The 16,185-nt window shown below is 33.4% G+C and overlaps 1 protein-coding gene across 10 annotated transcripts in view; it reads right to left on the reverse strand.

The window, feature by feature from the left end:
- The window catches only part of CSNK1G3 (casein kinase 1 gamma 3), a 128,359-nt gene that overhangs the window by 43,504 nt on the left and 68,670 nt on the right, over positions 1-16,185 (reverse strand). For all 10 annotated transcript variants that reach the window (XR_003004826.1, XR_003004827.1, XR_003004825.1 and 7 more), the window contains 2 exons: positions 9,498-9,646; positions 7,736-7,970 (listed from right to left, as the gene is read on the reverse strand). Coding sequence is in view for 1 of the 10 variants with exons in the window: in XM_024757144.1 (XP_024612912.1) it covers positions 7,736-7,970; positions 9,498-9,646 (384 nt within the window). In the remaining 9 variants the exon portion in view is untranslated. The remainder of the gene's footprint in view (positions 1-7,735; positions 7,971-9,497; positions 9,647-16,185) is intronic.

The following is a 16,185-nucleotide window of genomic DNA, read 5'->3' on the forward strand; positions in this document are numbered from 1 at the left end:
AACAAAAACTCTCACTGAAGAAGGTTTAAATCATTATTTATATGTAACCAAAACAATAAAAACAAAAATTACTATAAGCAAATAGAAGTTTCACTTTATATTTCCTTCTAAAACGTTAAAAGGTACATTTCCTTGGCACCTCACAAAAGGAAAAAAAAAACTTTTCCACAAGATTCACTGAGCTCATTTACATTTTTCATAATGACATAATTTGAGTTTTTTAGAAGTGAGAACACAAACCCAAAAGAAAAAAAGCACTATCATGCAAGACAATTCGCAGCAACAACCCAATAATCCAGATACCTAATCTAGCAATATCAAGAACTCAGAAAGAAAAAATACATTTCTGAGCAATGGAACTCAGAACATGCATTCATCTGATTCCTCAAGAAGTCCTCTTGAAATCTAGTTCTCTTAATTTAGATATAATTCCAGTAAGTTTGGCTATCAGGTCAGAAGAAGCAAATCAAAAGATGAGAAAGTGCTGCCAACAGTAGTAACAAAAAGTAAGCAAAAATACAGTTGAATGGAAAAAAATCTGTTAAAAAATACACTACTTCAAGACTTACTGTAAAGCTACAACACTCAAGATAGTATGGTATTGGCTAAGGAACAGACAAATAGATCAATGAACAGAATAGAGAGCCCAGAAATAGACCCACATAAATATATATAGTCAGCTGATCTCTGACAAAGAAGCAAAGGCAATACAAGGGAGCAAAGATAAATCTTTTTAACAAATGGTGCTAAAACAACTGAACATCCACATGTAAAAAAATGAATCTAGACACAGAACTTACACCATTCACCGTTCAAAAATAACCAAAATGGATAAGACACCTGAACGTAAAACACAAAATTACAAAGTTCCTAGAAGATAACATAGGAGAAAATCTAGATGACCCTGGGTTTGGCAATGACGTTTTAGATATAATACCATAAGCATAATACATGAAAGAAATAACTGATGAGTTGGACTTCATTAAAACTTCCACTCTGCAAAAGACACCATCGAGAGAATAAAAAGATAAGCCACAGGCTGGAAGAATATATTTGCAAAACACATCTCATAAGAAACTGTTATCCAAAATAGACAAAGAACTCTTAAAATTCAGCAATAAGAAAACAAACAAATTGATTAAAATGGGCCAAAGACCTTAATAGGCACCTCATCAAAGAAGATATGCAGATGACAAATAAGCATATGAAAAGATGCTCCATATCATATGTCATCAGGAAATTCAAATTAAAACGAGGTAACACTACACACCTATTAGAATGGTATAAATCCAGAACACTAACAATACCAAATGTTGGTGAGAATGTTGAGTAACAAGAATTCTCATTCATCGGTAGTGGGAATGCAAAATGGTATAGCATTTTGGAAGACAATTTGGGGGCTTCTTACAAAACTAAACACACTCATACCACATGATCCAGCAACAGAGCTCCTTGGTATTTACACAAAGGAGTTGAAAACTTATGTTTATACAAAAACTACACAAGGTTGTTTATAGAAGCTTTAGTCATAATTGCCAAAACTTGGAAGCAATGAAGAGGTCCTTCAGTAGGTGAATGGATAAATAATCTGTGTTATCTCCAGACAATGGAATATTACTCAGCACTAAGAGAAATGAGCTATCAAGCAATTAAAAATCATGGAGGAAACTTAACTGCATATTACTAAGTGAAAGAAGCCAATCTGAAAAGGCTACATACTGTATGATTCCAAGTATATGGCATCTGGAAAAGGCAGAACTATGGAGACAGGAAAAAGCCTAGTGGTTGTCAGGGGCTGGAGAGAGGGAGGGATTAGATGAAGCATAGAGGACGCTTAGAAAGTGAAACTACTCTGTAGGACACTATAATGGTAAATACATGTCATTATAAATTTGTCCAAACCCAGATAATATACAACACCAAGAGTGAACGTTAAAGTAAACTATGGACTCTAGGCAATAATGATGTGTCAGTGTAGGTTCATCAATGATAACAAATGTACCACTCCGGCGTGATAGTATGATAGTGAGCATGTGTGGGGACAGGGGTAAAAGAGAAACCTCTGTACCTTCTGCCTAATTTTGCTGTGAATTTAAAACAGCTCTAAAAATAATGTTATTTTTAAAAATACACTACTATTCAAATGCATTTTCTCTAAACTTTTTAAAATATACATACTAACATTCTCCAAATGATCTTGAAGGTGTCACTATATAATAGTAATCGTACAAAAATTATGATACTGAAATATCAAGAAAACATCAATTAGGTTTATCATACTTTGTTTCAAAAAGCAAGGAACTGTATAATACATTTTTAAACTGTTAAAATGTAATCATAAAACGTAAATACATGTTTTTAAACTGTTAAAAAGCTGTTTGGGAGACTTAAAGAGTAGGCCTCAGGATTGTAGCAATTAGCTGGAAATTATATGAAACACACCACAGAATGATAACACAGAAAGAAGGCATTTTTGTAACACCATAATTCTATGATTACTTCTCTCCCACTCTGAAAGCTTACCATTTAGGGGCTTGAAATATCATTTTTCTATGGAACACAGATTTTTCTTAACACTTACAAAGCAACTGGCAACTTATTCCTCAAATCCTGGTCTTTTTATTCATGAATACTCAATATTTAAAAATAAAAGACCATTTTATTTCAAGACACTTACTAAAGGGAAATACATTTCTCTTATTTACTTAATTTCAAATCACTTCAATTAAGACATAAAGGAAAAAAAAGTAATCCAAAGGAAGATTATAAAATGAGGTTCAAAGCACTTGACAAAAAAAAAAGCCTTTAAAAAGATATTAAAAAAGGATACTTGATGAGACACAATTTAAAATAACAATTCAACCTGACAGTACTAAAGAATGCTTCCATTAAAGCAGACCAAGGAAATCCACATCTGTCACATGCAGCTTTATTGAGATTTCATCTTGATCAGTGACTTCAGGAGGTATATGAAAGGTGTACAAATGAATCACTACATCTGCCTTCTGAACAGAAATCACCTAATTAAGATCAATAGACACACACCACAGGAATAAGGATGATAAATTCTACAATGTGATTTTACACTATTCCTCCATAATACTATGTTAAGGGACAACTCTTTCCTTTTCGAATCTGATACAGTGTCCATCTCCACAAAGGAAAAATACATATAAACCTGTACAAATGTTCCTCTGACCAAATTCTCTATTTTGAAAAGTTCATGTGAGTAGCAAGTCCTTGAATGCACAAGAGTGAATGAATGAATAAGAAGGCTTTAAAAGTAACAACCAAAGTTCAGATGAAAGGAAGAAATTATATATACACAAATTAAAATCAGCACTAAAAGGTCACGCTTTCACTGTTCTTTTTTCTTAATCTCTTCCTGATTCCTCACAAAGCCAAGTGCTCTAAACTCAAAACACCACTAAATATTCCATGTTCACAGCCATCTCAAACTTACAGAATACTTTAACTCTTTGGCACTCAAACTCACTCTACAATTTAAAAAAAAAGGAAATCACGTAATCTGTCAAATAAATGTTCTATTTTTACCCATCTACTCCCAAGTTCTACATCAAAACTGAGAAGCAGGGCTTTTACAAATGAGAGAAAGTAAGGATTAAAGCTTTTGTTCTTTGCAGTACTTGCCAAATAAATAATTTTTTGTTTTCTTCCTGAAAGAAGAGTAAAAAGAGAGTATTACAATAGTTAAATGCGATTTCCCAAGCTCTGAAGGCTTTTCCTAACAAGGACAAACATATCAGACTTATTTTGCCCTTTCTACAAATAGAATGTTGTTGCATTTACCATTGTAAATGGCCAGAAGGAAGTCGTGACTTCATGGCTCACAATAAAATGGTGGTGAACCTTTGTTAGTTGTTATAAAACAGTCTTAACAACTGCCATGAAATGAAAATTCCTCACAGACACTGTTCATATAAACACAGATGTGCCTGGTTTTAACAGAAGAGACAATCCTGAAAGTTGTATATCTACCCAATCATATTATAAATCTATCAGGAAAGTTTGCTATTGAAACACACTTGCCCAAATGCCACCTGAAATGTAAATACTACTGACTTTTCTTAAAGAAAGGCAAACCTACATTTTCAGGTATTTCAAACACCTGAAAAAATACCATGAGCCTACTATCAGGTAAGCTGTCAGGGGAAGATGCCAAGTGCTCTTTAGTTCTGATTGAGATGCAGAAGCAGGGAAACACAGTGGGCAGCAGATAGGTCTGGGGAGAATGGTTAGAGAAGAAGCTAAGACTAGGAGTTAGAGGTTGGATTAGATGACTTCTAAGGCTCTGGACAAATTGTGATTGTATTGTAAGGTACATCTGAGCAGTGACAGTGGATAAGTACCGATCAGTTTACATTCCTGTCTATTCTCCCTTATAAGAAAGATGTTAGATATAGAATCTAAAAGCATAAAATTAAGTTATTAGACTTCCTGTGATATAAAAACCAACCATAGCTTAAGACTTAGGAATAATCTATTGTAAACACAACCTAGAACTGATTTTTTTAGAAACACACAAAAGTAATTTGATGGGAAAGAATATGATATCATAAAAAGAATATCTCAATCCCTATCTCACACCATACAAAAAAATGAATTCTAGATGGCAGAAGAAAACACAAAATGCTCTCATTACAAGGGGTAAAGATTTCTTAGGATTTAAAAAGTAGTAATCATAAAAGAAAAATTTGATAAATTAGACTTCATAAATATTTACAACTTTTGCTCATCAATTGTCAACACTAGGAAAATGACTAGACAAGCCACAGACTAGAAGACAATGTCCACAGAGCATGTATTCGCCAAAGGACTTATATCCAGAATATATAAAGAATTCCTACAAATCAACAATAAAACGATGTACACAACACAAAAGAAGACATACAAGTGGTCAATAAGCACATGAAAAGTGCTCACAATCATTAGTCACAGTAAAATACAATACCACTCCATAAATTCACCTGAATGGCTAGAATGAAAAAGACCGACAACACCAAATGTTGTCAAGAATGTGAAACAAACAGAACTCTCATTCACTGCTGGTAGAAACAGAAAATGGTATGAATGTTTTGGGGAACTGACTGACAGGTTCCTATAAAGTTAGTACCTACAATATGACCCAACAATTCCAATCTTAGGTATTTACCCAAAAGAACTGAAAACATATGTGTGCTGGAAGATTTGCAAGGATGCCACAGCAGTTTTATTCATAATAGCAAAATACTGTTTATAATCAAAATGCTCATCAAGGTTAGGATGGATAAACAATTTGTGGTATATTCATATTTATGCAATGGATTACTACTCCGTTGCAGAGGAACAAACCCTAATCAACTTAGATGAATCTCATACATATTAGACTGAACAAAATAAGTCATATGATTTCATTTATAAGAATTAGAGTCAGCAAAACTAAACCTATGGTGATAGAAATCAGATCAACAGTTGCTTTTGTAGACACTGAGGAACAGCAAGAGGGAAGTCTAAGGAGTGAATAGTGTTCTAAATCTTGGTAGACTTGTGGGTTATACAGCTGTATACATTTATTAATACTAATAAGTTATACACTCAAATGTTGTGCACACTTTACTCAATGTATATTTTACTTGAGTCAATTTATTTATTTATTTATTTATATTTTGGCTGTGTTGGGTCTTCGTTGCCATACGCAGGCTTTCTCTAGTTGTGGCAAGCGAGGGCTACTCTTCATTGTGGTGCACGGGCTTAGTTGCTCCGTGGCATGTGGGATCTTCCCAGACCAGGGCTTGAACCTGTGTCCCCTGCATTGGCAGGCGGATTCTTAACCACTGCACCACCAGGGAAGGCCTACTTGAGTCAATTTTAAAAAGGACTCTTCAATAAAATAAGAATTACAAATATCGCAATTCTAGTAAGCTTGCATTAACACAGTGTTATCAGTTACCAATTCTGAAACTACATTCTGAGTGTCCTAGGCTTCTAAAAATGACTAAATATACTAGAGTAGTGGTAGCCAGATTTCTCAATGTTGGCAAAGGAAGATATAAACACAGAAAAGGGAAGGGAATTACAAATATGAAAAGGAGGGAATCCTACTTTGTGCTGTTAGACTGAAATTAAAAGTATCAGTATAAACTCATAGTTTTTAATAGATAGATATTAACATATGTGTATAAGTATATACACATGTGTAGGCGTATCTGTACGTGTACATAAATGTGTGTTGTATATACACACAAATGAGTATATATGTGTATATTCACACACACAGACATGTACACATTTCCTAGTTCTGCTACAGAAAGGCCTTAGAAACAATAACATACTAGGAGCAATAAATACACCTAGTGTTACAAAATCTTGGTTTCTACATACCATTATCCAATAAAGGAACCAGGGCTTCTTAGAAAAATGTTGTATCTGGGCTAGAGCCAAGAAACTGTAAGATAAGCCTGGAACAACTTGTTGCACAAGACAAGAAAGAAGTTTTCCAAGAATAATGAGAACATGCCAAAGGAACAGCTGAACAGCTTGAGAGAGCAACCAGTAGCCAAATCTGGGACAATCTGAGCATCAAAATAAATAATGATATAAATAATGATAGTAATGGACTATAATACATCCAGTTAAGAATCCATGAGTCCATGAGTCCATACTGATGTAAGTCAATAAATAAGGGAAGAAGGGAAAGCTTTTGCCTACACTAGAATGAAACTAGTAAATTCATAAGGAACGATGGAGTTAGAAAATCATCAATTGATATTAAATCTAGTGGGTAAAAATATGATGAGAAACAACATATTTACATAATCTCAAAAACTGACTTAGAAAATATTTTCTAACTACAAAGGGAAAATAAGAAACTTTTAAGTGGAGAAACTTAGCAGTCACTACCCTAAGCAAGTGATCAAAGCTACTTGGAACCAAGTGACATGTGCCTTCTGACATGATGCACTGAGAACACATCACTTCTATGATACTTGTGCTAAAACTGGATACCCAAATATAGTCATGAAGAAATATCAGACAGCTTCAAACACAGGACATGCTACAAAACAACCCGTACTCTACAAAAATATTAACTTCATGAACCATAAAGAAAGGCAAGGAACTGTACCAGATGAAAGGAAACAAAAGAGATAGGACAATTAGGTGAAATATGTGATCCTGGATTGGATCCTAGACCAGGAAAAAAAAAAGCTATAAGAAACCCTGTGCAGTTGATATTTTACCCTTTTTATAAATAAGGAACCCTCTTAAAAAGGTTAAATAATAGCTAGTACAAAGTAAACAGTACCTGTAAGATATGTATTCTCAGTATTCAATGTATTAGGCAGGTGGCTACCTCCCTGGACAGCTGTATCAAAGAGTTATAGTCTCAATCAAAAACCTTTACACACATTAAATGCAGTTAAAATTAAGTATTCTCTCATATTCTTTAATAGAAATAATTAAGTGGATCACCCTAAGTGTATCAAAGTTGAACATTTCAAGTAAAATAAAAAAGATATAGTGAATATAAGGATATCTGTCATTCATTTATTTTAAAGCAACTTACTTTAAAAGACTTACTATATGTAAATGAAAGTAAACTCTAGTTAGATGTGATAAATAAAAATTACAATAGAAGCGACTGTAACCTGCAAAAACTAAATCATAATAACAAATAAAAACCCACACTATTAGCGTACTGAGTTCAAACTTCCATACTTACGAAAGGTACACATACCTTTTCCTAAATGTGTGTTTATGCTCATATATCTAGCTGTTCCTGTAAGGCTCTTATGTTCTCTGTATGGTATGTGTTTCTTTGTCTCTGGATCAATATATTCCTTTGCCAAACCAAAATCTATAATATGAATAACTTGCTGGGTTTTGTTTCCTGGTCGTCCTATTAAGAAGTTCTCAGGCTTCACATCTCTGTATATCAAGTTCTTTGAATGGACATACTCCATGCGAGAAATCTTGATTCAAAAAAAAAAAAAGATACATTTTATTTTAGGCTTTGACTAGCATAAAATAGTATGATAGAGGCAAGACAATTTTTACAATGAAAACAACATTAAGAAGAAAAAATCAGAAATTGTTTGAACCCTTTAAAAGAAACATGATATCACTCAATAGTCTCTTAAATATATGTCCAATTATGATTAAATATCTTTGCTTTTTACTATTTTGGGCACTTATATAGGAAAGTGCTTGAATTTTATGAATTCCTTTCTTATCAGGAAGCCTGATTAAATCAACACTTTCAGATGATGCTACCTTATAGAATTAAAAAGCTTTACTAATACAAAATCTCGAACTCAAAAATATAAACAGATATATACACAAAGTTGCAATTTATTCTTCCTTATCTGTTCAATAATGGAGAAAGTTTTATAATTACACTAAAGAAACTTAAAGAGTCTAGACTGTTAAATAAAAGAATTAACAGAGCACTTTGTTATCTTTTTTATAACTTGTTTACTTTTTTCCTTAGGTATTAAACATTTAAAAAGATCTTGAGACTAGAAAACTTTGGAATCCAACTCTAATAATAATATAATACATTTTTATTCATTGCTTTACACATTCTCAAATAATGTTTATTGTATAAACTGTCAGAAAACAGAACATTACAAATAATAAAAGTGCTTCATTTAATGATATTCATGGTTGACAATACAATGTAAGTGAACACAGTCACTCAAGCCATTTTAGTTTGTTAACAAATTTTCGATCATATAACATATACTATTCTATGACCTATAGTTCTCATTAACAATATATTATGAGCATTTTCCAGGTCATGAAACATTCTTTTAATATACACTTTTTAGTGGCTGCATATTATTTTATGGCTATTAATAATTTATCCAACTAACACTGTTATTTCTGTGCATTCGGGTTGTTTCCCACTTTATTATAGAAGTCTTTGCACAACATGCTTTAAGTACATCTGAATACTTCCATTGGATAAATCTGTAGAAGTAATGAGTCAACAGATAAAAACAATTTTAAGACTTCTGCAGCATACACTTACTGGCATTTATTTCAAAACTGCCTTAAAATTATCCTCTTAAGTTATTTCCCCATAGGCTCCCTGAAGTTTAAATGATTTATAAGACTTTCTCATTAGTTTGTTTCTTCTTTTTCTAGGCCATTTTAATTTATTACCAAGATTAAAAACCCATGTTTCTGAGGGTTCTCTTCTCTAAGTATTCATTTTTGACCTGAAAAGAGTGCTGGAAACAACTTAATTCTCAAACTGAGCATTCTGACCTTGAAGTAGTAAGATATTAATTTTTTCATACAAATAAAATACACCTGATTCAGTTATTTTAAGTTACAGTCATCCTAAAAGGACAATGATATGAAAAGCAGACATTTTTATTAGGTCAAATGCTGTGGAAGATAATGTCACAAAACTTTAAACTTTCAGTGTAAATTAGTGAACAAACGAACCACACAATTGTTCAAACAGCTTCAAAACATCCTGCTTTACTTACCAGTTGGATAGCTATCATGAGAACCGTTTTAAGAGAAAATGTTCTGTCACACAAATCAAACAAATCTTCCAAACTAGGTCCCAGCAGTTCCAGCACCATAGCGTTGTATTTCCCACAAGGGCCAAAATAGTAAACTTGAGGTATACCATCTGGAGGAAAAGAATAACAATAAACAATTTTTTAATAATTTTGTAGCTTCAAGAACTGCAGCAGTATTTTTATTTTTTCCATACAAACAATAAACTTCTCCTGATCCAGCCTCCTCCCTCCCTATACCTTCTCCTTCATGTTCACAGAGTAGCCTGGTTACACTTCTACTGAACGTGCATTACTGAGCTACATTATAAACAGTGCTTCATTGTTGGTCTCCACCAACCTCACTATAGAAAGGAACTGTGCCCTTGAGACTTGTATTTCCATGGCCTACAGAAATGCTTGGCACATAGGAAAGATCTTATTTTTATTGAACAAAGGAGTTACTGCACTCTTTCATAACCCTGTGGTAGGCATAATGCTAAGTTCAACCCCCAAGATTTCCATCCTCTGGTGTACACAACCCATATAATCCTTTCCCCGCAAGTGTGGGCAAGATTCCCAGATTTCACTCTTGTCATTAGATTATGTTATATGGCAAAGGTAACAAAATTAAGATCCCTGTTAGTGGAGGTTAAATTAATCAAAAGGGAGATTATTCTGTTGGGCATGACTTAATCAGGTAAGATGTTTAAAAAGCAAGTCTAGAAGTCAGAAATAATCAAAGCAGCAGAGCAGTTCTCCTGTTGACCTTAAAGACACAAACTACTATGTTGTGGAAGAGGGCCACATGCCAGGAAATGGTGGGCAGACCCTAGGAACTGAGAGCCTCATCACACAGCCATGAGGAACTGAATTCTAGAAATAACCAGTGAGCTTGGAAAAGGACTCAGAGGCTCAGAAAAGATTGCAGTCCAAGCTTACACCTTGATTTAAGCCTGGAAAGACCCTCAACAAAGGACAAAGCTAAGCTATGCCTGGACTCATGACCAATAGAAATTGGGAGATAATAAAGTCTCTTACTCTATGTCACTAATTACTAAATAAATCATTATGCAACAACACAAAATAATACAAACTCCAAATATAAAGTCTAAATACATAAAAATCATCCGTATTTTATTTTTAGAACAGACTCCCAATAAACTAACATATAATAGGGGATCATTTTATCTTACCATTGTATCTATTTATTCGTTATGAGGAAATGAACAACTTCCATCTTAAACGTCTCAGTTTTACTTATGAGTATTTTTTGTTTTGTTTTGTGTAATGATTTTAGAAAGGAAAAAATCTTTCTAAAATATACTAAAACCTTCCCATCCTTTTTAAAATAAAGAGTATGGAAAACATAATTTCACTCTGTTGTTTATTTTATCATTTTGCATAATAATTATTGCATGGGCAAAACAAAACATTGAACTAGAAGCCAGGATAGCTAGGTTCTTAGTTTGGCTTAATACTAACTATTCAACCTCTCAAGCTGACTTCAGTTTATCTATATTAGTAGTTTAGATAAGACCAGTTTTTCTAAAATGTGAGTATGAGAAAGGCAGCAGAACAGCTGAAGATAGGAAGGTAAGATAATATAATCATGACAGGGGTAGGGGAAGGAGACAAGTTCAAATTGTGTACATGGTCTCCTCCCCCAAAATAGAGATTCTCATACGCCCCCATGTGTACACATCACCACCCTGTACCACCCCACACCACACACACACACACACACACACACTTCCCCCTGCCACTGAGAATCATTATCTTCTTACTAGAGCCACTCATATCATATTTGAGTCATATCTACCCCCATTATAAGTAAAAACAGATAAAAGGCTTAGAAATAGTGGATGAGAGACTCTAACATTTATTCAACTCTGAAATACTGATTTTAGTATGCTATATACATCAAGAGCCTAGAGATGCAATTAAGACTTACCAATAGCTCTCAACTACTGAGTTTTAAAAAATATTTCTACAATGCTTTCCCCCCTCTATTCCACTGAAAGTGCTAACTTCTATGCTCTTAATTTAGCAATCTCTTAATAACCCATTTCCACTCTTTAGTTTGTCACTTCTTGGTCATAAAGATGTTCACCAAACTCAGGAGGAGAATGGATGAATACAGTGAGAGCTTCAACAGGGATTGAAATATAGGAAAGTACCAAAGAGGTTATAACTCAATTGAAAAATATACTAGAAGAGTTCAACAGTAGACTGGATGAAGTAGAAGAATCCATCAGTGAGCTGCAAGACAAAACAACTGAACTCATCCAGACAGAGAAGCAAAATGAAAAGTAGAATTTTAAAAAGTGAAATTAATTTAAGAAACCATTGAGACAGCATCAAGCAAAATAACATTTGCATTATATGGATCCCAGAAGAAGAAGAGAGAGAAAAGGGGCCAGAAAAACTATCTGAAGAAATATGGCCAAAAATTTCTCTAATCTGGGGAAGGAAACAAATATCCAGGTCCAGGAATCCCAGAGAGTTCCAAAAAAGATTAACCCAAATAGACATACACCAAGACACATTATAATTAAAATGGTATAAGTTCAGGATAAAGAGAAGATCCTAAAAGCAGCGAGAGAAAACCAACTTGTTACATACAACGTAAACTCCATAAGACTATCAGCAGATTTTTCAGCAGAAACTTTACAGGCCAGTAGTGAGTGGCATAACCTATTCAAAGTGCTAAAAGGAAAAAACCCCCAACAAGAATTCTCCACCTAGCAAATTTATCATTCAGAATTGAAGAAGGGATCAAGAGTTTCCCAGATAAACAAAAGCTTAAAGGAGTTCATCACCACAAAACTGGCCCTACAAGAAATATTTAAGAGATTTCTTAAGCTGAAAAGAAAAAGCACTAATTAATAATAAGAAAACACATGCAAGTAAAAAATCTTTCTGGAAAAGGTAAATATATAATAAAGGTAGTGGATCAATCACTTATAAAGCAAACATGATGGTTTAAAGACAAGAAGTGGTAAATTTAAATTAAATTCCAATAGTTAGTTAAGGGATGCATAAAATTAAGAGGTAAAATGTATCATCAAAAGTATAAAACACTGGGGCAGGGGCCTGGAGTAGTAAAAAGATAAAGCTTTGGAATGTGTTCAAATTTAATTTGCTACCAGCTTAAAACAGGCTACTACTTACATAGGATGCTATATATGAACTTTACAGTAACAGGGAAAAAAACTTACAGTAAATATACAAAAGAAAATGGAAAGAAATTTAAATATAACACTGAAGAAAACCACCAAAACACGAAGGAAGAGGGAAAGAGAAGAAAGGAACAGAGAGGAACTACAAAAACAACTAGAAAACAACACAATGACAAGTACATACTTATCAATAACTACTTCAAGTGGACTAAAATAGCCAAGAAAAAGACAGTGAGGGACTGTTTAAATTAAAAAAAAAAAACAAAAAAACAGATCCATCTATATGCTGCCTACACAAGACTTACTTCAGGAGAAAGGACTCACACAGACTGAAAGTGAAGGAATGGAAAAAATTTCAATGCAAATGTAAATAAAAAGAAAGTTGGAGTAGCTATACTCATATCAGACAAAACAGACTTTAAAACAAAGACTATATTAAAAGACAACAAGGGCAAACATAATGATAAAGGTGTCAATCCAGCAAGAAGATACAACATTTATAAATGTATACGCATCCAGTAGAGGAGCACTAAGATATACAACACAAATATTAACAGACTTAAAGGGAGAAATTGAAAGCAAAACAATAATAGCAGAGGACTTTAACACCCTTCTTACATCAATGGATAGATCATCCAGAAAAAAAATTAAAAAGAAAACATCAAACTTAAATCACACATTAGATCACACGGACTTAACATACAGAACATTCCATCCAAAAGCACCAAAATATACATTCTTTTCAAGTGCACATGAAACATTCTCCAGGATAGATCATATATTAGGTCACAAAAAAAGTCTCAATATAAATTCAGAAAGGCTGAAATCATATCAAGCATATTCTCTGGCCACAATACTATGAAACTAAATATCAATCACAAAAAGAAAATAGTAAAAACCACAGAAACGTGGAAATTAAACAACATGCTACCAAACAACCAATAGGTCACTAAAGAAATCAAAAAAATACCTAGAGACAAATGAAAGCAGAGATATAATGTACCAAAATCCATGAGATGCAGCAAAAGCAGTTCAAAGAAGAAAGACCATAGCAATATAGGCCTACCTCAAGAAACGAGAAAAATCCAAAATAAATAATCTAAATTTACACATAAAGAAAACATAAAAAGAATAAATGAAGCTCCACATTCGAAGAAAGGAAATAATAAAGATCTGAGTGGAAATAAATGAAATAGACATTTAAAAAACAACAGAAAAGATCAATGAACCTAAGAGCTAGTTCTTTGAAAAGATAACCAAAATTGACAAATCGTTAGCTAGACTAAACCCCCCCAGAAAAAGAAAAAGAGGGGACTCAAACAAATAAAATCAGAATGAAAGAGGAGAAATTACAACTGATACCACAGAAATACAAAATATCATAAGGTACTCCTATGAACAATTCTACACCAACAAATTAGACAACCTAGAAAAAACCAGAAAATTCCTAGAAACATCCAAGCTTCCAAGACTGAATCAAGAAGAAATAGAAAATTTGAATAGAACAATTACTAGTAAGGAGACTGAAACTATAATTGAAAGCTCCCAACAAACAGAAGTCTGGGATCAGATGGCTTCGCTGGCAAATTATACAAAACATTCACAGAATACCAATCCTTGTCAAACTCCTTCTCAAACTCTTCCAAAAAATTAAAGAGGAAGAACACCTTCCAAACACATTTTATGAAGCTACCATTATGCTGATACCAAAACCAGACAAGGACACCATAAAAGAAAATTACAGGCCAATATCCTTGATGAACAAAAATGGAAAAGCCCTCAACAAAATATGAGCAAACCAAATCAAGCAATACATTAAAAAAATCATACACCATGATCAAGTAGGATTTATTCCAAGGATGCAAGAATATTCAACATCTGCAAATCAATCAACATGATACCATATATTAACAAAATGAAGGATAAAAATCACATGATCATCTCATTAGATGCAGAAAAAGCATTTGACAAAATTCAACATCCATTTATGATAAAAATTCTCAACCAAGTGGGTATGGAGTGAACATACTTCAACCTAATAAAGGCCATGTATGACAAAGCCACAGCTAACATACTCAGTGATGATCAGGAATAAGAGAAGGATACCCACTCTCACCACTTCTATTCAACACAGTACTGGAAATCCTAGCCATAGCAATTAGACAAGAAAAATTAATAAAAGTGATCCAAATCAGAAAGAAAGAAGTAAAACTGTCACTATTTGCAGATGACATGATACTATATATACAAAGTTCTAATGATGCCACAAATAAAACCTGTTCAAACAAATAAATGAATTCAGTAAAGTCACAGGATACAAAATCAATATACTGAAGTCTGTGGTTTTTCTATACACTAAGAATGAACTATCAGAAACAGAAATTAAGAAAATCCCGTTTACCACTACATAAAAAAGAATAAAATACCTAGCAATAAATTTAACCAAGGAGGTGAAAGACCTATACACTGAAAACTTTAAGACACGGATGAAAGAAATCAAAGAAGACACAAATGAATGGAAAGATATTTCATGCTTATGGACTGAAAGAATTTATATTGTTAGAATGTCTATACTACCCAAAGCAATCTATAGATTCAATGCAATCCCTATCAAAATTCCAATGGCATATTTCACATGACTAAAACAATCTTAAAATTTGTATGGAACCACAAAACACACCAAATAGCCAAAACAATCCTGAGAAAGAAGAACAAAGTTGGAGGTTATCATGCTCCCTGATTTCAAACTACAGCAAACCTTTAAACAGCACATGTTTGAAATGCACTTACCCACGGATTTTTTTCAATAACAAATACTAGATAGAGTACTACACAATCCAAGGTTGGTTTAATCCAAGAATGCAGAACCATGGATATGGAGGAACTCTGTATACCAAGGGCCAACTATAAGTTATACATGAATTTGCAACTGCATAGAGAGTGGTAACCCTAACCTCCATAATGTTCAAGGGTCAACTGTACACTACAAAACTACAGTAATCAAAACAGTACGGAACTCACACAAAAACAGACACACAGATCAATGGAACAGAACTGAGAGTCCAGAAATAAAACCACAAATATATGGGCAATTAATTGACAACACAGGAGCAAAGAACATACATGGAGAAAGAACAGTCTCTTCAATAAATGGTGCTGGGAAAACTGGACAGCTACAGCCAAAAGAATCAAACTAGACCACTATCTCACATCACACACAAAAATTAACTCAAAATGGATTAAAGACCTAAATGTAAGACCTGAAACCATAAAACTCCTAGAAGAAAACATAGGAGGTAACTTCATTTATATGAGTTTTAGAGATATTTTTGTGGCTGTAATTCCAAAAGTAAGGGAAACAAAAGTAAAAATGAACAAATGGGACTACATCAAACTAAAAAGTTTCTGCACAGTGAAGGGAACCATCATCAAAACAAAAAGGCAACCTACTGAGTGGGAGAAGATATTTGTAAATCCAATAAGGGATTATT

This window comes from Neophocaena asiaeorientalis, unplaced genomic scaffold (genome assembly GCF_003031525.2).
Source record: "Neophocaena asiaeorientalis asiaeorientalis breed wild unplaced genomic scaffold, Neophocaena_asiaeorientalis_V1.1 scaffold149, whole genome shotgun sequence".
Classification (NCBI taxonomy): domain Eukaryota; kingdom Metazoa; phylum Chordata; class Mammalia; order Artiodactyla; family Phocoenidae; genus Neophocaena; species Neophocaena asiaeorientalis.